Source organism: Tupaia chinensis, unplaced genomic scaffold, assembly GCF_000334495.1.
Source record: "Tupaia chinensis unplaced genomic scaffold, TupChi_1.0 Scaffold000111_1, whole genome shotgun sequence".
NCBI lineage: Eukaryota > Metazoa > Chordata > Mammalia > Scandentia > Tupaiidae > Tupaia > Tupaia belangeri.
In genome coordinates this window covers 435886-460540 of record NW_006159575.1, presented here as the reverse complement: position 1 = coordinate 460540, position 24655 = coordinate 435886, and the positions used below count along the sequence as shown (strand labels likewise).

General features: G+C 36.8%; 1 protein-coding gene and 1 pseudogene across 5 annotated transcripts in view; both read right to left on the bottom strand.

The window, feature by feature from the left end:
- Positions 1 to 8912: 8912 nt before the first annotated feature.
- NUP35 (nucleoporin 35) overlaps positions 8913 to 24655 on the bottom strand; it is a 45203-nt gene continuing 29460 nt past the window's right edge. For all 5 annotated transcript variants that reach the window (XM_006143838.3, XM_006143840.3, XM_027770072.1 and 2 more), the window contains 5 exons: positions 19224 to 19365; positions 13677 to 13746; positions 12347 to 12475; positions 10935 to 11099; positions 8913 to 9536 (listed from right to left, as the gene is read on the bottom strand). In XM_006143838.3, coding sequence (XP_006143900.1) covers positions 9459 to 9536; positions 10935 to 11099; positions 12347 to 12475; positions 13677 to 13746; positions 19224 to 19365 — 584 coding nt within the window. In that variant the 3' untranslated portion in view covers positions 8913 to 9458. The remainder of the gene's footprint in view (positions 9537 to 10934; positions 11100 to 12346; positions 12476 to 13676; positions 13747 to 19223; positions 19366 to 24655) is intronic.
- LOC102501471 (TATA box-binding protein-associated factor RNA polymerase I subunit D pseudogene) lies at positions 13779 to 15362 on the bottom strand (annotated as a pseudogene).

Below are 24655 nucleotides of genomic sequence, written 5' to 3'. Positions count from 1 at the left end.
TATCGGATATTCTAGGATAGAATTATTTCCTTGCTCATTCAGGTTGTTGGCAAAATTCAGTTTCTTACAGTTGTAGGACCAATGTCTCTCTTCCTTATTGTACATTAGTTGAAGGCCATCCGCAGATTCTAAGAACTTCTCGCTCTCTGAAATGGGCAGGGGGTTCCTCCAAGTTTAAGGGCTACTGTAATTCGATTGAACCCACTTGAGTAATCTATAGTAATGCCTTCATCTCAAGGACTATACCCTTAATCATCTAAATAATCCCCCCTTGCCATGTAATGGAACATACTCACAGGTTTTGGGATTTAGGATGCTGACACAGTTGGGCCTATCTTCCTACCATAATGAGGAAAGAGCCAGTCCTTTCATAAAGGTCTAGATCCTGTGATCTGAGCTCCCACTGTCCCTGGTCTCTTTTCCTATTATATCCCTTGTACATTCAACACTAGCCTCCTCCATGCTGTCCCTTTAATATACCGAACTCTTGCCTTTGACCTTAATTTTCTACCTAGAACATTCCTACTAGATTCGGCTAAAAAAAGGTATAATAACTTCCTCTATATCCTACCTGCTATGATTATTTCCTGCTGTTTCTTTCTGTTAGAATGTTAGCTCCACAAGACTGGAAAATTTATGTCTCTGATGTATCCCAAGGCCCTAGCACATATGAGAAGCTCAATAAATTTTACTTGAACCGATAGCTGAATTAGGTTTTCCAGAATCTGATGGATGAAATTACAGGTATATAAAATCTATGCTTGGGAACAGCAGTTAGCATAATGGCTATGTTGCTGAACTCCCATGTAGTCGAGCACGGTTCAAGCCCCAGGTCCGGTAGCTTAAATTCATGCTGGGTGCGTGTGTGTGCGTGCCCAAGATCCCGAGAGGAGAATGGAGGAGAAGGGATTGTGGTGTGACCATCCTCCCTGGGGGGTGAATTCTCGCTATCTCTCTTTCTGGCGAGCACACGTGCCCTATAGCAAAAACTTCTAAAAAAAAAATTCTATGCTCTTTGTGAAAATCACATAAAACTACATACCATAGAGCTTCTTGAAACACTGCATTATGTCTCCTTGATTCTTATTCATATGTACTTTTTAAATCAATGACATAAATCAATGAGTTCATATTTCCCTTTATCAGGGTCAATATTCCCTTTATTCTCCTCAAAAGAAAACTTTGAAAAAGAAGATTTATACCTGTTCATTCTTGTCCCCCCAAATTTTCTATCCTTTAAAGTATATGTACAATAAGACTAAAACTAAGCCTAAAGAAAGGCAGAAAGGAACAAAGACGTAACAAAGAAGTTATCAGTGTTCCAAAAGCTTAAATATAGCATTTTAAAATTTATTTATTTATTTATTTAAGGTTTTTGTCACAGGGCTCATATGCTCACCAGAAACAGACAGAGGGAAAGTGAGAAATCACATACCTCCTCCCAGGGTGGGATGGCTATGCCACAATCCCTTCTCCTCAATTTTCCTTTTCGGATTTTGGGAACACACTCCTGGTGTGATTTTTCAAGCTGCTGGGTCCAGGACTTGAACCCCGGTCAGCCACGTGGGAGTCCAGCATAACCACACCATCTGCTAACCCCAGCAGCAACTGATTTTTTACCTCAGCTTTCCCACCTTCTGTTTTTAATGTTTATTCCAGCAGTTCATTTTGACATTTCTAAGAAGTCACCACAAGATGGTGATACATCTGTAGTTTTAGTTAAGTAAGTTTTTAAAGTATTGGGAACATGGATGCTATCTCAATAATAGAAAATCGATTTAAAATCCACTCAAAATTGAGCTTCAAAAATTGTTTCTGCAAGGCTTAATAACTACTTATAAGAAAAAAAAAGCCAGATACAAGTGGTTTAAACTTATAAAAATCACTTCCACAAAAAAGAAATAATCTATTTAAAGTGTGACCCAAAGGCTCCATAACACCTGCTTCACTGACCCTTCTCTTAGGAAAAAGCTTGACGTCTCTTCCCAGTGTTACTGCCCCACCCCAGCACCCACTGCCCTGATTTTGCTCTCAGTTTGCAGAAAGTTGAAGATACACATGTGTCCTCCAGGTCAGACAGGACTTTTTGTCCCAAGAATATCCCTACACCTCAGCCTCGGCATTTATATACAAACAAAATACATAATGAATTCAGCAAACTTTAATGATATTTTAACCCACAATTAACAAATGTGTCCAGTGATTCACATTGAGACATTCCTTTTATATTGTAAACTTTATTTAGTCAAAAATAATTCATTTACTTGGCTTCACGGTGTTTTTAAAATACTCCCATTCTAAATATTCTTTTTTAAAAAATTATTTTATTTAACTTTATTTATTTAATTTGACCAGAGACACAGAGAGAGAAAAAGTGAGAAAGCGAGCCGCCAGATCCAGGATTCAAACTGCCTTTGGCCATGTGGGAGTCCAGGGCCCTTAAACACCATGCCGCCTGCCGGTCCCCCTTCTAAATATTATTTTAAATAGTAGTTGATTCTAGAGCTGTAATTAAAACCCAGAAAATTCATTAAAAATACTTGTCCAGTACATCTTAAATGTAAATAGTTTTAAATCCAAAGAACCTAAACATCAAAGAAAATACACTGCATTGTTAAGAAAATACACTGCATTGTAGAGTCTGTGTCTGTCCTGCTGTTGCCAGTATACATGAGAGAACTGGGCCCCGAGGAGGGTCGTTCTATTTCTTTCCCTCTCATGGTGCACACATGTGCTGTCATGAAGAGGGAAAGTTTTTCTTCCAGTCCAAGTTTATTTTGGAATCAAAAGTTCAGAAATTCATTAAATTTTTTCATAATATGCATGTTTCATGATCTGTTTTGAGGATCCCTCATACCTATATACATGTTCTTACCCTCTGTTCCAGTTGCTATATAACCCACTACTCTAAAACAGAAACATTTTATTGTATCTTACAATCTAGTGACTGAGGAATTGAGGAAGGCTTGGTTGGGTAGCTCCCCTAGGCATGGGGTGTTGGTGATATTCGGCTGGGCTGTGCTTAAGGGTCTGACAGCCTCACATGCTTGATGACTTGGCCAATTACAAGGTCAGGTTTAGCTGAGCCGTCCTTCCACCCTTTACACAGTGTGGCAAGATACTACAGAGCAATAGATTTCCTTACGGGATAGATCAGGTCAAGAGATGAAGGTGGAAGTTGCTGGTCTTCTTATAAGCTAGTTCTGGCATAGCATCACTTCCACTATACTATAGTCAGAGGACTATACATAGTCCAAAAAAAAGTCACAGGGAAACAGAAACAAACTTCAGCTCTCAAGAGGAGGAATGTCAAAAACTCTCAGCCTTCTTTAGTCCATTACATACTCATTTTTTTTTAAATGTGGCTAATAGCTGGGACTGACAGTGGCATGGTGGTTAAAGCAACTGGACTCTCACATGGCTGACCACAGTTCAAGTCCCAGACCCAGTGTTTTAAAACTCACACTAGGAGCGTGTGCATGCATGCCTAAAATCTTGAGAATGGAGAAGGGATTGCAGCATGGCCATCTCCCTGGGGGGGTGGGGGTGGTTTCTCACTGTCTCTAGAGAGAAAAAAAAAAAAAAAGTGACTTTTACCAAGCATATAAACTAACTTTTCTAGCTACTTAATGTTGATGGTTAGAGCTCATGCTGCAGTACTGTGGTTAAGGAATCTAGGTCCCATATGGCCAAGTGCAGTTCAAAGCCCAGCACCAAGAGCTTGAAAAACATCCCAGGCATGTATGTATGTTCAAAACCCCGAGGGAATGGAGAAATGCATGAAAAAGGACTACTGTGTGACTACAGGCCATGGGGGTGGGAAGCCTTCTCTCTAGTGAGTGCTTACACGCTTTGGCAATTTTAAAATAAAAGTTGAAGTTATTATTTAATGGGTACTTAGCATATGCCAAACAAATGTTCTAAATTGTTTACATGCATTAATTCATCTACCAATCACAGGAGAAAGATACAATTATCACCATTTTATAGATAACAAAACAGAAGCACAGGAAGTTGTCCAAGGTTAGTTGATAATAGAGACAAGATTTGTAAACAGTCTGATCCCAAAATCCATGTCAGCCACTTTAGAAAGCTTTTAAAACAATGGCAAAGGGGTTAATTTCACTTTACATAAATTATATTTTAATGATCCTGTTAAAAAACTAACTTGTGGGACCAGCAGTTGTCATAATGGCTATGTCGTTGGACTTCCATGTAGTCCAGCATGGTTCGAGTCCTGGACCCGGTGGCTTAAACTCATACTGGGTGCATGTGCGTGCATGCCCAAGATTCTGAGAAAAGAATGGAGAAGGGATTGAGGCATGGACATCCCCCATAGGGGTTATTTTTCACTTTCTGTCTCTGTCTCTTTCTGGTGAGTGCACACAACCTATAGCAAAAACCTCTAAGAAAACCCTGTAATTTGTGGGGCCAGCAGGTGACATGGAGTAGATCCCATATGGCCCACTGTGCAGTTTGGAATGCTAGACCTGGTGGCTTGATTTAGGCCCATGTGCATGGTGCCCACAATCCTGAGACTGGAGAAGGGATTGTGGTGTGGCCATCATGGTATGGGGAGAAGGATATGGAAGTGATTTCTCACTTTCCTTTGTGTCTCATCTGGCAAGCACAAGTATCCTATAGCAAAAGCTAAAAAATGTGGCCTAGCCCCTGTGGTGCAGCTGGTAGCATACTGATCTGCAGTGTTGAAGATACATAGCTGACCATAGGTTTAGATCCCCATCCAGTCAACCTGAAAACACACTGGGCACATGCAAGTAAGTGCTCAAGATTCTGACACGCTGCAGTAAGGTACGATGCTGGGGGAGATTGTGGTATGACCTGACCATTGATGGTGTTTCTCTCGCGTGCTATCATTAATAAAATGAACTTTTTAAAAAAATTGTAAGTTGAAATCATTTAATGTATCTACTTACTTGCAATTAATTTCCAAAACTGGATCTCCAAGTTATGACAACCACTTTACTTCATTAATATTCAAAGTCTTACAAATTCATTAAGAACTTTTAACTTTATTTTCCTACATGAAGTAGAAATCCTGACCCTTTTAAAGCCTTGTCTGGACCTGCAACGTCTAGACCACATATACCTAGTATATTTTACTTCACTAGGTTGTTAGAATATAACATTTATTAGAAAGATCTTAAGGAGGGACCAGCAGATGGCATATCAGTTAGGTTACTGGGCTCCCACATGGACGACTACGATCTGAGTCCTGGATGTAGTGGCTTGAAAATCACGCTGGGCACGAGTGTGTGAGTGCCCAGGACGCCAAGAGGAGAATAAAGGATTGAGGCATGGCCATCCCCACTGGAGGGTGATTTTTCACTTTCCTTCTTACTGTGTCTCTCTCTCTCCAGTGAGTGTATGCATCCTACCCCTTTTTTAAAAAAAGAAAATAATCATAAGGCTTAAAATAGCATTCCGGGGCCAGCAGATGGTGTAGCAGTTACATCACTGGATTCCCACATAGCTGATTGTGGTATGAGTCCCGGACCTGGAGGCTTGGAACTCATAGCATGTGTTTATGTGTGTGGGGGTACCCAAGATCCCAGGAGGAGGGATTGCAGCATGGCCATCGCCCCTGGGAGGTGATTTCTCACTTTCCCTCTCACCGTCTGTCTCCATCTCCAGCAAGTACACACACCACAAAGCAAAAACTTCTTTTTTTTTTTTAAAAAAAAAAAAGAGCATTCAGATTAAAGCCTAACTTTGTAATGGATGGGTGTCTTCACCTTAAATATGGAGCTAACGTCAATCAATTCACAGGAAATGAGACAGCGACTTGCCTTTCCCCATACTATCAGAAAATAAAAAGTACCGGGAACCAGCAGTTAGCATAATGGCTATGTCGCTGGACTCCCACTTAGTCGACCACAGTTTACGTCCCAGACCCGGGACGTAAACTCACACCGGGCACGTGTGTGTGCATGCCCAAGATCTCGAGAGGAGAATGGAGGAGAAGGGATTGAGGCGTGACCATCCCCCCTGGGGGGTGATTTCTCACTGTCTCTCTCTCTCTCTCTCTGTCTGGCGAGCGCACGCACCCTATAGTGAAAACCTCTCAAAAAAAAAAAAAAAAAGAAAAGAAAAGAAAAAGTATCCACCAATATTATGATCAAAACACAGGAAGTATACAAAATGCTTGGCATGTAAGTTCCACTGAAAATCTGAGACACAAATAAGCTAGAAAACACAAAAATAAAAAATTTTCACCTAGCTTCAAACTTGTGACCATGAACTAATTATAAATTTGAAGATGAATTACTAAGCTCTATTTCAAAAATTAAACTGTTTTAAAAAATCACGATGCAAGTGGGATTTTTTTTAGTTTTTTGGTTTTTCTTGTTTCTTATTATTCTTTCTTCATAGCATAGAAAACTAAGAAAGTTGTGAGACTAAAGGACAAATATGGGGAAGCCTGGGTAAATAAGGATTAAAAACCAGTGGGAGGCAAGGAAATATACTAAGTAAATGAATCATCTTGAATCTCAGAAAAAAGATAAGAGCCCATGTGTTATTTCAGCTCAATCTCCAGCACTGAGCATAATGAGTAAGATATACACATACTCAGTTAAAATCTGAAAAACGAACAACAAGAATTTTAAGAGCTGACCTAATAATAGGTAGGACAGAGGGGAAAGGCCTTTTTAAAATGAGAACAATTTATGGACCTGATTGAGACATTTTGAAAGAAAGACAAAAGATCATTTCAAAAAGAATGAAAAGTTTGTGGCCAGCAAGTGCTGTGCTGGTTAAGGTGGCAGGATATATATACATACATATATATAAAATAATGACAATGAATAAAATAAAAAAATAATCCTTAAAAAAATAAAAAAGGAATGAAAAGTTTAACGACATTCAGGCTACATATTAGTGTATTTTTGGCTAACAATGACTCTTTGTAGAACTTCAGCTCCTATATATACTCCTACCTGTCTTTAATACTAAAAAATCGAATAGGGAACAAACCCCCTAGTTCCCTAGCTACAAAAACATCCAACAATTCTGTGAACACATGCATATGTGCACGCACACATACACAGTGCTATGATTTGACTGTGTCCCCCCAAATTCATGTGCTGAAATTTGGTTGCACTCTGAAGGTATTAATGGGGTGTGCCTAGGTCCTAGCTACTTGAGAGGTTGAGGTAGGAAGATCACCAAAAAAAAAAAAAAAAAAAGAAAACAAAACAAACAAAAAAAACAGGGCTGGCAGAGGTGGTGTGGTGGATAAGGGCGCTGGACTCCCACATGGCCAGCCAACCGCAGTTCAAGTTCCAGACCTGGTAGCGTGCTTTCTCACTTTACCTCTTTCTTTCTCGTGCATGCTCTCTCCCTCTCTGGTCAAATTGAAATGAATGAATAAATAAAATTAAATTAAAAAAAAAAAAAGCAGCCCAGCCAGTGACATGGTGGTCAAGGCAGCTAGATCCCACATGGCAGCTGTGCAGTTTATGTCCTTGACCCAATGACTTGAAAAACATGCCAGGCACATATGCATGCATGCATGCCCAAAATCCCAAAAGGAAGGAGAAATAAAAATAAAAGGATTACAGTGTGGCCATTTCTCTTAGGGGGTGCTTTCTCATTTTCCCTCTCTGTCTTTCTGTAATAAGTGAAATGAATTTAATTAATCTTTAGTTCTCTTCCAGGATATGAAATAAATGGTAAGCAAGTTGAGTAAGAGAGTGGCTGATAAAATTGTATGGATAGGAGGAACATTGTCTAGTGTTACAAGATAGAGAGGGGGCAAATACAGATGACAACAATATCTTAAAGTAAGTAAAAGGAAGGATTCTCGATATTCTAATGTCTGGAATGGTGGGTATGCTAATTATCCCAAATTAATCATTATACAATGCAGTCTTACACTATAACATATTACACCCCCACAATTATGTACAAGTATTGTACATTAATTTTTTTTAAATAAGAAATTAGGGTCAGCAGGTGGCATGATGGTTAAGGCACTGGACTTACACATGGCAGATGGTAGTTTAAGTCTTGGACCTTGTGGCTTGCTTTCTCAGTCTCCCCCTCTCTCTGGTCAAATTAAAAATTAGTAATAATAAATAAAAATAAATAATTATTTTTAAAAATAAAAAATTGAATTTTGAGACAAAAAAAAAAAAAACCAACTTAATGATAATGAATAAAATTAAGTAATTCTTATAAAAAGAAATTATTACTATTTCTATGAATTATTAGTGAGAGATACTGGCATAATTAACAGGTGTTTTTTAAGATTTACTTATTTATTTATTCATTCACTTATTTTAATTTGACCAGCAAGAAAGAGAGAGAGAGAAAAGCAAGCCACTAGGTCCAGGACTCAAACCCGGAGAATCATGTGGGAGTATCCAGAGCCTTAACCACCACATCACCTGCTGGTCCCTAAATATGTTCTTTTTTGATATATCCTTAGGTGTTTAGACTCTAGTGACATCATTTATCTGTTATGTGCTCTAACCAAAATAAAGGGAGAAAAAACAAGTATGGCAAAACTTAATGGTAACTGGGACCAGGAGATGGTGTGGTTATGTTGCTCAGCTCCCACATGGCTGTGGTTTGAATCCTGGATCTGGAGGCTCAAAACTCACAATAGGCATGTGTGCATGCATACCCAAAATCCCGAGAGGAAAATAGAGAAGGGATTGCAGCATGGCCATACCCCTGAGGGGCAATTTCTCACTTTCTGTCTGTCTCTCTGGCGAGCGCACGCACCCTATAGCAAAAATCTCTCTCAAAAAAAAAACATTTAATGCTAATTAAGGATGAGAGATACATGGAGGTTCGTGACATATTTTCTCTATTACTTGTAATAATAAAAGAAAAGAAAACCCTTTCAAAAACTCTTCAATACATAGAATTGACAAAGTTTATTATTAAGAAACTTGTGTGGCAGGTTTTTAAAAAGAATGTTTTGGTTTTAGAACATTGAAAGATGACAATCCATGACAGGACATATACAAGAATAATTAAAATATTAAATAATATCTAAATTAAAAGACCATAATTCAAATTGCTAATTATAATCTTTATGTCTTGGTAGAAGCAGCTGTAGTTCCCTCTCCTTCATTAAATACACTCCACCTTCTCATGAAGGCTAAAGCTTCACCACAGATTCAATTATTTAATTTACAATAATCAATGCTGAGTTTCTGTGCTTACGCATCCACTGTCACAGAAAGCACAAAATTATATTTACATGGGTTTTTAGTATTTATTAAAATGTATCTCAAGTATCTTTTAAAGTGCGAGCTACAGATAGGCTGCATCCTTAAAGAAAAATGCTTCTAAAAAGAAGTTTGAGAAAACTATCCTCTACTGTCAAGAGTGGTTATATAACTAACCAAAGACACTGACAGTACTCTGCTAACTGTTTCAGTTTAGCAACCTCCTCCTTTGTAGTTGACTTCTTAGCTCTTATTCTACCAGCCGAACATGTACTCCATCGCTTTGGATACAAGACTTTCATCTTTTTTTGGTGTTTGTCTGTCAGAAATAACCTATAAAAAAAAAAATACATAAGAAAATTATTAGGTTGTGGTTTTCTAATTGTCATAGCCAATCTTAGAGTTAAAGGTTAATTCAAAAGAGTTCAATTAAAATGCATTTTATGGTACTGAATTTAGTATTTTAAGGATTAAAATATGGATTTAGGATATCCTTATATTTGTAAGAATGGCAAAATCTGGCCTAGCCCCAGTGGCGCTGACCATAGGGCACTGCTGTGTAATACTGGAGCTATATTGCATGGCCCTGGAGGAGTCCAGATCCCATCCAACCTAAGCAAGCTGACCATACCCAGGGGTACCTATAATCCTGGTTGGCTGGAAGGCTGTTGGGGAGGGCATGGGGTGGGACCGATTGCAGCATGACATGAACCTGTCAGGGGTGTCAGTCTCAATCTGCCTGTCACTATCTTTTCCCTGAAGAAAGTTATCAGTTTAAAAAAAAAAAAAAACACTAGGAAAAAAAATCTAGAATATGCAACTTTCAAGGGAAGTCAAAATAACAAACTTTCGGGACCAGCAGTTAGCAATAATAGCTATGTTGATGGACTCCCATGTAGTCGACCACAGTTCGAGTCCCAGACCCGGTGGCTTCAACTCACACCAGGCTTGTGTGCATGCGTGTCCAAGATCCCAAGAGGAGAACGGAGGAGAAAGGATTGCAGCGTGGCCATCCCCGTGGGGGGTGATTTCTCACTTTCTGTCTCTCTGTCTTTCTGGTGAGCGCACACACCCTATAGCAAAAACCTCTCCAAAAACAAAAACAAACAAACAAAAAACACCGAACTTTCGCCTTGCCCTATTAAAAGACAAGTATTTTTATGTATGTTAGCTATTTATGTTTCAGGACTTGTCTGCAGCTGGTTAAATTCAGAACTGCTGGCAAATTAGCAGGGATCAATAATACAATGAATAACAATGATTCTATCATTCTTCAAAGAATATAATTTCTGTGAAATAAGAAATTCTTCCTCTGTGAATAATGGGAGCTGGTCAATGTTTCCTTTGGATAACGAAAGCTACCTTAGCCTAAGCTTTTTCACCTCAGATACCATTATTTATTCATCAGTCTAACAGAGTATTAATGCTCCCTCATGTCAGAGACGTGCACAAAACACTTTTAACAAATGCAACATAACATAAAAAAAAACTCAAATTCTCAAATTGTCTTAAAAATGGTTAAAAAAAGTATATATATATATATATATACACACACATATATATATAATTATTTAAAATAACTTTCCAAATGATGAAGATTCTAATTTCAAATAGGAAATTTAAGAATGCAAAGTTTAAAGGAAATATGTTAAGGACATGCCAATCAATTCAATAATAAATATGCATTCTGCCTTGAAAGTGCATCTATTTAATCCAATCCTTAAAAAGTACCTGATAGTCACTAGTAGAAGCTTTGTATGCTGTAGCAAGAGGTCTCATGGTGGAAATCCTAGGAGTGCTTCCAGGTTGTGTTGGTGTGCCTAAGGTTTTGATTGGTGGTGTAAAGGCTAGTGACGGAGATGATAAAGGACATCTGTCACTATTTTCCATAACACTCTGTAAAAAACAAAGATAAATTCCTGTTTATAAACATCATACAGTATCTAATATTACATTCTACTTTGAAAAAACTGTATTGAGAGAGGTATACTTTACTTGATCTAATTAACCTTACAATGATTTTTGTCTTGAGAAAACAACCTATGCTTTTTAGCTTGCATCTGAGATCTAACATTCACCCAGAAATGCCACTTCAGTGACCTCAAACATCTTCATTACAATCGTACACAAACAATAAGAATTTCCTATTGAATATTATAAAAAGTCATCAAGGACAAAAAGAGAATTCTCAAGGAAACCTGAATTGGAGAGGAGAACTGAAGTCTAAAACTATTTAGTTCCCATTAATCCCAAATATTCCCCATTCTCTACAAATGTAATACAATGCAATAATTACACAACTACAATAGTTTTAGGTGTATACCAGCAACTATATCTGCTTTTCAGTAACGTGTATACCAGCAATACATGCAGTGTTTGGTATGTAGTAGAAGTTCACATATATTTTAAAGAATATTCACAGGTATTTTATAAGCCACAATGGAAAGTTTACATTGATTTGGTTTAATAAGTATATAAATACAGGACATTTAAAAAAAAATTCTGAAATAGAAATGACTAAGAAAAAGTTTCAGCCATTTAATTTAATCATTAATTACCATTCACGTGAAGTAGTTCATTCTAAAACAGCACCATGAGTATAAAATACTTTAAAATTTTGATGTTATGGGCCAGTCCCATAGCTAGTAGTTAAGGGAGACAGATCTCATATGGCCAATTGAGTTTCGAATCCCAGCTTCAGCAGTTTGAAAACCAGGTGTGTGTACATGCATGCCCAACAGGATAAAGAGAAGGAGAAAGGGTTGTGGCATGACCATCACTGGATAGCACTTTCTTTCTCCCTTTCTCTGGTAATTAAAAATATATGTATCTCTGATGTTGTTTGCACAGGAAACAAAATGGGTCAGTAGTCAAGAGACCTCACATATAGGGCTCACCTTTAATAGCTATAGCCAATTTACTTAGGCCCTCTTGACATTTGTCCTTTTCTTTAGAAAAATAAAGGGGCTGGAATAGATTATCTTTGAATTCTAAAGCTGTGATGAAATATGTTTGGCTTACCACAAAGAATACTATAAATAAATGATATTTTACAAGCTAAGGAACAGAAGCATGGTGAAGCCAAGTGACATAACTCCCATAATCACTAATTAGTCTTGTGCTCTTCATACACATTAACTTACTTTATCTATACATGGTTTTACACCAATCATGATGGATTCTCCAAAAATCCTCCCATCTTTGCTTAAGGCTTTCCGGGCCTGAAGTTTAGATTGATAACGAATATGCATCCAATTTCCTGTGTTAGACATCTGCAAAGAATAAAGGTGTATATTAAGACATAAAATATATAAAAAGCAGCCAGCATGGTGATTGAGGCACCAGACTCCGCATGGCCAACTGCAGTTCAAGTTCCAGACCTGGTGGCTTATTTTCTCACTGTCTCTCTCTCGTGAGCGCATGTGTTCCGTAGCAAATTTAATAATAATGATGAACAAAATTAAACAATTCTTTTAAAATATATTTATATAAAATCTAAACCTATTTCTATAAAATCTAAACCTATTTCTATTAGAAAATTAGAACATGTAAAGATAAACTTACTTCCATTTTTTATTTGCTGCCCTATAGAAAGCTGTATACTAGGGCTCAGTAATAATCTATAGAGGGACCAGCAGATGGCATAATGGTTACGTTGCTGGACATGGCAGCTTAAAAAACTCATACCAGTGTGTGTGTGCATCCTCAAAATCCTGAGAGGAGAATGGAGGACTATGGCATGGCCAACCCCAGGGGGGTGATTTTATTTTCTGTCTCTCTTTCTGGTGAATGCACATGCCCTGTAACAAAAATAGCTCTCAAAAAAAAAGGAATCTATGGAAAAGTTTCAATAATCTCTTATCTAGCTCTCAATTTTCTAAAATACAGAACATATGGAAAATATTCTCTCAAAGTAAAATAATTCTCAAAAGATAATTGTTTTTACATAAAAATTCATACCAACACTATGAAATTTGTTAGCTGTATTCATCAATCTGATTTTATGCATGAGTTAAATAAGTCAATTTTCAGTAATAGGTTTAAAAAAAAGTATTATCTATAACATAATGTACAAAATAAGGATTTTAAAAAAAAAAATAACCCTCTTAAAAGCTAACAAGCCCTAAAAATGCTGTGAGCTCAGGAACTTCCTCCTCTTCCTTCATCCCTAATAATACAAGTTCAAACTGGAGTAGTAATGTAACATCTGGCATATTACATCTCATTTAAGAGATTCAGAACTACTGAAAAAAGGGCAAGGGGTAGATTCTCAAGACTTGTATTCTCTTCCCTATGGTTTCTTATCCCTTTTTGTCAAAGACTATATATCTTCCAGACTCCAAAGGACACACTGCATTAAAAAAATTTTAATTAAATTTCAAAAAAATAGACAAAATTCAAAACCTAAGTTTCCCTCAATTCAGTTTATTTTCCCTTGGCCAAAATCTTAAGTTGAAAAAAATTAGGACTTACCACATGTTTTAAAATATTCCCATACTGTGCAAATTGTAATAATATATAGGAAGCAGATGCTTGAGGAAATCTGGAAAAAAAAAATAAAAAAAGAGCTGTTCGAACAGCCAACTACTATTTATATGAATGTAAATTACTACATTTTCAAGTGTTTCAAGATAAATTCTCTCCAACTATCTAGGAGATCCCTGATTATTCTGTTTTTCCACTATACTAGCTAATTCTATCTTTTGACCAGTCAAAACCAAAGCCTTAAAGTTAGTTTTGATTCAATTATTTTAGTTGTTATTATTGGTTGGCAGTGATTTTATTAAGATTTTCTTTTCAGCAGTACAATCTACTTTATTATTTCAGTGCTAAAATGACCCCTGTAAGCTCTTACTATGCAGTCATTAAGAATTGACAAAAGAGTGCAGTAACTTCTGTTCATTATTTATTATGGTAATATCTTAGCTTTACCCTGATGCTTAAATTTTTTCAATTGCTTCTCCTAATTAGTTATTCTCTGGGACTTCCATACAGCTTTTTCAGAGACAGTCTTAGAAGGTTCATGAAATAATTTCTTCATCCCCAAGTTGGCATATTTCTATGAAAAGCCACTTTTTCTTCTGTTGTTTACCTTTGTTTCCATTCACGTTCCTGTCTTATTTTCAGGTCATTCTGTCTTCTGCCTAATGTTTTTGGCTTTTGAAGCTCTTTTTAGACAGAGCACGTTCTTTAGTATTATTTTCTTGTCCTAAGTATATATTCATCTTCTTGGAAACTGGGAATTCAGAACTTATTATAAAACAACTATTCTCTACCAACTTGGTATTACATTCATCATCAGGCTCAAGATTCATTGCCTCATCTTTTACTACTAGCTCTTCAATAAGAGAAATGGACCCTTCATCACCCAAATATTTGTATCTATGACTATCAAGATCTTCTTTTTCTAAATCTCCACCAACATTCATTTTATTCAAGGATTCCTTAAGGTGTTGTTCATACTTCACCTTTTCAATGTAGTTAAAAAAAACCTCTGGCAACAGCTTACTCAAAGGTTAAAATTTTCCTCCATGGCAATGGGTTTTTTCCTACTCTCTTATTTTATTAATGGTAATTTATTTCCTTTGTCTCTAGTTTGTTTCTTATTTGTGACCTTCTGGTATTTTTTCCTTCCTTTTGGTCCTCCCCTTGGTCTTCCTGTTGGCTTGTATTATCTTTTTTTTTTCTTTCATTTTCTTGAATCTTTCAAAAATAGCTTTTAAAGCCAATGGTTTTGGTTCAGAAGATAAGTAACTTGATGACTCTTCTTTAACATTCTCAGGTGAATAAACAAATTTTTGAACTGGGTTCCTTTGCCTCCATTTAGAAGAGGAAGGAACACACTGTTTTAAATAAGCTACTACCAGACCAAGAGCTATCACTTTGATTTTCAGATTCTACAGGTGAATCAGATGTCATGTAGTCAGGTGAATCCATTCCTGATGTAGTCTTCAAATCCCTACTAAGACTGTTTTATGCATCACTTTCTCTTTGCTTTAGTTTTCTCTGCCAGCTGCTCCAGAGGAAAGGCTGATTCAATCATTCTTCTCTATCTTCAGATTTTATTTGGGAAATCTCTAAAAATTCTACTCAAACTTCCTCTATCGTGGCTTTTAGAGAAAAGCTATAAAGTTGCAGTTCTATATATAATTTATTTTCTAATGTGTTTATATGCGATATGTAAGTATACAATGGCTATTTAAGAAGAAGGCATTATAAATTATATAGTCATTTCTTATTACATTAAGAACCAACTAAAAATTCTGCAAATTAACCCTGACACAAAAAATAAAAGTCAGCGCCATTATTAATGTCATAGAAATATGAATTATTTTACAGTGAGACATTATTACTTTTATAGTCCAAACAATAAAGCTATTTTCAATTTGAAAACAGTAACACCTATCAATAGTATAGAAACATCTATCTGGAGGTTCCTATACCAGTAACATCAATTATCTATAACTTGATTAGAACCCTAAAGAATAAATATGAATCAGGAAAATAAGAAACTAAACATATCAAAATCTATGTAAGTAATAGTCACTACACTCAGAAACAGAATTTTATTTTGTTCATGTAACTTTGCATGACATTTCTAACCCCAAAGGAAAATACAAATGAAGACAGAGTGATTACAGAGGGGAAAAAATAAGGAAAACACAGATGAAAAGGAGAAATGATGCTTACGAGTAAGACAGATACTTAAAATATAATTCTAGAACTCTAAGACTACTCTGAGTAGACTGGTCCCATGGCCATAACCTATAGTTAAGGTAGTCAGATACAACATGGTTGCCAGCTTGGTTCAAATCCTAGCCTCAGCAGCTTGAAAGTTACTAGGCAAATGTGTATGCACGCCCCAAATTCTGACAGGACGGAGAGATGTAGAAGGGTTTGTAGCGTGACTACACCCTACTGGTGGGCACTTTCTCCCTCTTTCTCTTTCTAAAACACATGGGCCGTCTGGAAAATGAAAAAAAAAAAAATGAAAAAAAAAATCCAGAAAAGAATCACCCAAGAACAAAGAATGATATTTTATAATATCAGGTTGTCAGGAAGTTATAATGTATTTTTCTATGCAAAAATGCATCATGACTTTCCTGACAACCCAATATGATATATTTTTGAAATACTTCTCTATAAATGATCAAATGCTTTAGTTCTACAATTAAACTCATGTATAGAATTACTAACACATAAATTTAATAGAAAATAAATATAAGTTGAACACCCCTAATCTCAAAATCTGAAATCCAAAATGTTCCAAAATCCAAAACTTTGAACACAGATAGGATGCCAGAAGCAGAAGTCCACACCTGACCTCAGGTAATGGGTCAGAATCAAAACTTTCCAACATAAAAATACTGTAAAGGCTCAGCATGGTGGCTCAGGCAGGAGGAGGCTGCTGCACAATGCCACAGGACCACATCGGAGGCCTGGGTTCCAACTCCAGACTGTCCTGAGCACACCAGGTAAGGCAGCATGGCTACAATCAGATGGCTGGGAGGCTGAGGCAGGACTGTGGCCTGAAGAGACCTTATCAGGATGCCTATCTTAGGGCCTGTCTCATAAAAATTTATATTAGTAATATATATTTAGTAATTATATAAAATTACTTTCAGGCTATGAATATAAGGGACATGGTATGAATTTTGTGTTTAGATTTGAGTCCCATCCCCAAGATCTTATTATGCAAATGCTAAATATGCCAAATATCCCCCCATCTAAAATCCAAACACTCTTGGTACTGAGCATTTCAGGTAATGTAAACTAAATCTGTAACTAAGAAACTGTATCTCTCAAATATGAAGAAAAAGACTGGAGCAATTTATCTACTTATTAAAAATCTTAAAAGTGAAATTATTACTACTAACTCTAGAAAACAGACTCTCAAAATCATCCAGCCATTTTACAGAAGAACTTCAAAATTTAAACAGGAAAGAAGAAAACCATCAAGAAGCCAGCCCAGTAGTCATGGCTACAGTGCTAAGCCTGGGCTTTCTGGAAACATGGGAATGCCACAATTCTTTTTCCCTAACAGAATCAGTAACAGGGAATGCCTCTGGAACAACACACAGAAACAGGAGGGAGTCATTGCCTTAACTGTAGCACTATGAGAGGGAAAATCTATAGCTGGGGACAAAAGTAGGCAAGACGACTTTTCATATATTCTCACATACCTTTTGAATTCTTCAATGTGTAAACAGATAAAATCTGTTAAACATGTATTGTGTATTTTTCTTCCTTCAAGGAGCTCATGTGGATATTTCAAAAATTTTCACCCCAAATATAAATAATAAAGTCCAGTTCAGTATGGAAAATCATATTTGCAGAAACAAACTTTACATGGTAGAATGTAAATATCAGCCTCAAAACAAAACAAACCTGAGTTTTTGCTGAAGCTTTGCTAGTAACTGGATGTGACCCTCTGAACAAAACATTTAATCTAGCTATATCTTCAACTTCCTTATCTATAAAATGAAAGAGTATACAATATCATCTCTAAGGTGCTTTACTTTTTTGAACCTGAAAATGTATTAAAAATCCATCTGTAATTCTGTGTTTCTAGTAACATTCCATATTCCATAATCAGAAAGTAAAGTATCAACCCTATGACACAGCATATGAGGGGAAGAGGACTCCAAAAAGTTGATGGAAAATGAGTATTATGAAAAAAATTATTCAGAGATTTCAAAAATTTTTGCAACAAAATATATCTGAACTTTAATTCTATTCTTCAACAAATATTTTCAAGCCCCCTCATCCATAAATGAACTTCAATTTGTTAATTCAAAACTAGGTAAGCCCATTAGACAAACAGAAACAGCCACTGAAAGATTTTAAGAGTTCCCCAAATCTAAAGCAAAAATATCTAGCAAATATACTTAACTGATAATAATATGGGAAGCACTAAATAGATAAGTGATAAAAAAACCTATAAGCAAATAATGAACTCTACTTGTGACCCACAGGTGGTATGGTGGTTAAGGCAACTGGATTCCCATATGGTCAACTCTGTATCGAGTCCCAGACTCGGTGGCTTGAAAATCACACCAGGGACATATACATGGATGCCCAAGGTCCCAGGCAAATGGAGGTGAAAGACTTGGTGTGGCCACCCCGTGGGGATGATTTCTCCCCCCCCCCAATCCCTGTCTCTCTATAAAGTGAGGGCACACACTCCATGGCAAAAACTTACAAAAGAATTAAAAAATAAAAGAATGGGACCAGCAGATGGCATAAAGGCTATATAGCTGGACACCCACGCAGACAACTGTGGTTCGAGTCCTGGACTCGGTGGCTTAAACTCATGCTGGGTGCATGTGCATGTGTGCCCAAGATCACAAGAGGAAAATGGAGAAGGGACTGACCCATGGCCATGCCCCCTGGGGGCTGATGTCTGTCTTTCTGGTGAGCGCATGTGCCCTATAGCAAAACCTCTCCAAAAAGAATAATAAATAAAGGACCAGCAGTTGGCGTAATGGCTATGTTGCTGGACTCCCATGAGATTGACCGCGGGTCAAGTGCCAGACCCGGTGGCTTAAATTCACGCCAGGCACGTGTGTGTGCGTGCCCAAGATCCCGAGAGGAGAATGGAGAAGGGACTGCAGCGTGTTCATCTCAGCTGAGGGGGAGGGGGTGTGATTTCTTGCTTTCTACCTCTGTCTCTGTCTTTCTGGCGAGTGCATGCACCCTATAGCAAAAACCTCTCTAAATAAATGAATGAAACCTACTTAATAATATATATTCACGTTACATATCAGGGTAACATGTATTAACTAATGTCAGCAACTTTGTTTACGAAATGTATTAACAACAACAAAAAAAGACAAATTCATTGATAGATGATAAATAAGGCAAGTGTAGCAAACTGTTAACAACTGTAGAATCCAGGTAGTGGGTTTGAGTACTTGTGCAATTCTTTTCATTTTTCTAAAAAATATCTTTGATAATATGTTTATGAATACTGGGATGTGGTTATTTTTTTTTAAAAGTAAAATGATCTAAAAACCTTACCCAAACACAGTCACCCAAGTGTCATCGAGGTGATCTTCTGAAGTCAGAGAATCTCCTTGAGTATAAAAAGGATCCAACTGGGCAGGAGATAATGTCGTCTTTCGCGGTTGACCGATATTTGCTGGACTAAACATACTTTGCCCTGTATTAGTATATTTAGTAAGTTAGTTACCAATATAAACACTTTATTTTCGATCAAAGTTCTTAGTTTAATATGAAACATTTTATTTAAAGTTGAAAATTACATATAGTTCAAAATACACTATGATCAAATGGTAATTTTACCATACAATGAAAGGAAGTCATTAATAATTGGTCATAGTTTATGATGTGCTAATGTTTATTTTATATTATAAGTCTACTAAATGTTTTCTTAAATCTTTAACAGAAGGATCTCCCAGTCAACTTCAAGGGCTTCTATCAGATTTATCTTTTAAACCAACCATTTTGATCACAGCATCTCTGCCTTAAACATATTCGAAAACTCATCACCCACAAAACCAAATCCAAACAGCTCAGCCTCCAAAGTACGGTTTCAATCTTATTTTCCCAGTATACTCCTAAATATTACCTACCCCTACACTTACCTCTAAAATGTCAATTCCATTTTTTTTCTTTTAAAAAAATTTACTTAATTTTGTTATTATTATTTTTTATTTGATCAGAAAGAGATAGAGACAGAGAAAGGGAAAGTGAGAAAGCAAGCTACCAGGTCTGGGATGTGAACTGTGGTCAGCAATGTGGGAGTCCAGTACTTTACCTACCATACCATCTGCCATCCCATCAGTTTTCTTTTATGCAGGTCATTTTTTCTCTAAAATGTCTTATGCTGGTTCAATGTTTTTTATCCTCTAGTAACAAATGCCCATTAATGTGTAACTTCCGTGTCTAACATGATACACTAAACATTTAATCTCTTCATTTTATCTCAGAAGCACTGCCCAATTAAGATGATACATTTCTGAGAAGCAGAGACTATCTTTTTACCTATGTAGTAGCAACAATGACTATATTGAGTAATATAGTCATTGAATAATACATAATATTGAAGAAATATTTCTCAGCACTTAAATATGCAACAAGCATCATTCTGGGTATTAAGAATAGATCTTAAAATGTCAGGACTCCCCTTCTCCAAAATAAACCCTAATTGAGATTAAACTTCAGAGAAACATAGACAAATAAGTAAACACCCAGAGTGTTAGAAAAGAAAATTAGTGACAAAAAATACAAAAAACAAAAAACAGAGTAGGGAGATAGGAAGACTATGGGGGAGAGGAGTTAAATGAAAAAAAGGTTTCACAGAGATGCCATTAAAGAAAATCTCTGGGTGCCAGCAGGTGACATGGAGGTTAAGGCACTGGATTCCACATGGCCAGCTGTGTGGTTCAAGTCTTGGACCTAGCAGCTTGAAAGATCACACTCGGTGGCATGTGCATTGCATGCCCAAAATACTAAGTGGAAACTGGAGAAGGGACTGAGTCAACACCATGTCCCCAGGAAGTGATCTCTCTCTCCCTCTGGCAAGCACACACACCCTTATAGCAAAAAAATAAATAAATAAAAAAATAAAAATAAAAAAATAAAAAAACGGCTGGCTGCAGTTCAAGTCCCAATAAAATATGCCAAGATCTGATGCAGTAATCATTTGATAGAAAAAAGCAGCAAATGTGAAACCAACAGAGGGCGTGTAGCAGTTACATTGCTGGACTCCTACATGGCTGGCTGCAGTTCAAGTCCCAGCCCTGGTGGCATAAAACTCACACTGGGCATGTGTGCATACATGTCCAAAATCCTGGGAGGAAAATGGAGAAGGGATTGCAGTGGCCATCCTTCGTATGGGGTGATTTCTCACTTTCTGTCTCACCATCACTGTCTCTCTCTCCCTCCAGCGAGAGCACACATCCTCAGGCAAAAACCTCTACCAAGAAAACAAAGAAGAGCAAATGTAAAGACCTGAGGAGGACACGACTAGTGTTGGATGACCAGTAGATAGGCCACAATTTGCACAGTAAATGAAGGGGAGTTAAGGTCAGAGCAGGCCGATGAGAGCAGAGAGGTAACATGACAGATCATGAGAAAAACCTTATAAGCCACCGTAAAAGGATGCCAGTTGAAAGTTCTAAGCAAGTATGACATAACAGGACTGGAGTTTTGAAATGAAAAGAGGCAGCACTTTATTAGGTGCTTACTATTAAACCTTCTCTACATGTGTAATTTTGTATAATTCTTACAACCCTATATAAGATGGATCCTAACAGTAGCTCCATTTAACAAATTATGACACTGGATAATATGAACAAACATCAGAAGGGAAGGTGGAATTCCAACCTAGGCAAACAAAATTCTAAACATAAACTGCTAGGCAATATTTAATATTTACATTTAAGACAAGAGCAGTTCTACAAGTGTGGTCAAGAAACCCTTGGCTCCCTCAAGGCCTTCTCGTGAGATCAGCTAAGTCAAAATTATTTTCATAATAATATAAAGTTTCATCTGCCCCTTTCCCTCTCACTTTTACAATGGACTTTTCCAGAGGTTACTTGATGTAATTCAATGGATTCCAGATGACTACAGAAACACAATCATGAGGTCAGTTGTACTTTATTAAGCCAAACATTACAAAGATTAAAAAAAAAAAAGTCTGTCCTCTCATAAAAACCTTTTCTAAGTTACTTTAACTTTAAAAGTTACTAATGGGACCAGCAGACAACATAGTGGTTATGTCGCTGGACTCCCACATGGCCTACTGGAGTAAAGAATCCTGGACCCAGGGGCTTGAAAATCACTCTGGGCATGTGTGTGCGCAGGCCCAAGATTCCGGGAAGAGAAAGGAGGAGGAGGATTGCAGCTTGGCCTCCCCCCCACTACCCCTTGTCCCCCCAGGGGAGTGATTTCTCACTTTTCCTCTTGCTGTCTTGGTCTCTCTCTCTCTCCAGTGAGCACACAGGGCCCTAGGGCAAAAACCTCTTAATAAAAAAAATGTTACTCAAGTTTATATGGAACAGGTTTATCATTTCTAAATTAACACATACTTTAAAACCCACCCAGCTTTAATTTCTAATATAATAAATATCAATAATTACAATCTATGTAAACAAAGCATCTCTCTAGTCTTCAATTTTTAAAACTGTAAAGAGCCTGTGAAACTAAAGTTCGAGAACGACTTAAGAAATACAAAAAGATTCCCTATAGAGGAAAAAATAATTACTATGGTGAACATTTTATTAGAATACAGGCCAGCCAGTGGCATGGTTATGATTAAGATGGCTGGATCTCACATGGCCAACTATGCAGTTTAATTTCAGAACCCAGTGGCTTAAAAAAAACTCACCAAGCACATTTGTATTGTATGCCCAAAATCTCAAGAGGGGACTGGAGGAAAGCTAATACTAGGGCCAGCAGGTGGCGTGGTGGTTAAGGCACTAGACACTCCCACATGGCAGACCACAGTTCTAGTTCTGGACCTGGTGGCTTTCTTTCTCACTTTCCCCCTCTCTCTCAGGTCGAATTTAAATGGATGAATGAATAAATCAAATTAAATAATTAATTATTACCCCCCCCAAAAAAAGAAGCTATTGCGATGTGGGTTAAGATTTACCATTTTTTCTCTCCAGCAAGTGTACATACTCTAACTAAAAAAAAAAAAAAAAAAAAAAACCTGTATTATCCTAACATCAGATTTATAATACACATCAGCATATTAAAAACTCTGCAGTAATAAAGAAATCTTTATAACTTCATTCAACTCAAGATTGTTAATCTTGTGTAAAGTACCTCCTAGAAGCCTTATTAATGCCTTAATAAGAATTTATGGAGACCAAACCTATTAGGAAATGAATAATAAAGCCACTATTTGAATCTAAAGGTGAGATGTAAAGAGTTACCAAATGAGTTTAATTTCCTATTCATGAATATAAAATTATTTCCTCAGTCATACAAAAAGAGGCTCTCTTAGTGAAACATATGACACACTACTAACCAATCACAAAGACTGGAGAGCCAGGTTATTCTTAGAATTTTATGCCAATAGACAATAGGTCACAGTAAATTTAAAAAAAAAATAGTCTTTTCTCTTTTGAGAAATTGTTTTTTCAAATAATTATATTATTTTACATTTATTTAATAGACAAAAGGTCACAGTAAATTAAAAAAAAAAAAATAGTCTTTTCTCTTTTGAGAAATTGTTTTTTCAAATAATTATATTATTTTACATTTATTTATTTATTTATTTATTTATTTACTTGCTTACTTACTTAAATCCGACTAAACAGGGTCAGAGAGAGAGACAGAGAAGTGAGAAAGCAAAGCAAGCCACCAGATCCAGGACTCAAACTGCAGTAGGTCATATGGGAGTCCAGCACTCTTAATCACCATGTCGTCTTCTGGCCCCAAGAAATTAGCATTTTATTCTAGTTCTTTATGTCCCAACTGTTAGTGGATTACAAAAAGAAAATGAAATCCCTTTAAAATGCAGGGGAAAACTGGCAGCACAGGATCTTGCTTCTTAGATGGTAACACTGTGTTAGTTAAGAGCCCAGAACTGGACTGGACTGTACCACAGCAATGCTAACCCTGAGTTATTTGATTACCTCAGTAGAAAGCATACAGGGAAGGAGTAAATTCTGTCATCAGTTGACACTGCAATTCTTTTTTTAGAGAGGTCTTTGCTATAGAGCGTGTGAGCTCGCCAGAAAGAAAGAGACAGAGAGACAGAAAGCGAGAAACCACCCCTCCAGGGGGATGGCCACACTGCAATCCCTTCTCTTCCATTCTCCTCTCAGGATCTTGGGCATGCACGCACGCACACATGCCCAGCGTCAGTTTAGGACTTGAACTGCGGTCGACTACATGGGAGTCCAGCAACATAGCCATTACACCAACCGCTGGTCCCAACATTGCAATTCTATTAATTGCTGTCAGAAGTAGAACGAATTATTGAGTCTCACTTCCTAAATATTACAACAAAACAGTAATAATAATGATGCCAGACAGCATGTACCAAGCTCTTATGCTACACATAAGGTACTATTTCAGGTGTATGCATATACAGACAGTTCCCAGCTTATGATTTTTTTTATTGTATGATCATGTAAAAATAATGTGCATTCAGTAGAAACCATACTTAAAATATTTACACAACTATACTGCTTTTCATTTTCAGTACAGTATTCAATAAGTTACATGAGATACTGAATGCTTTTTACTACAAAATAGTATTATACTTGTGTTAGATGATTTTGTCCATCTGTTAGATGACTTTGTCAGTGTTCTGATCACGCTAGTTAGGCTAAGTTATGACGCTGAGTAGATGAGGAATTAGAGATCATTTCAATTTATGATGGATTTGTCACAACATAACCCCATAAGTCAAGGAGCATCTGTATTCATATTTAATCCTAAGAGCAAGATCTAAAAAAAAAAATATATAT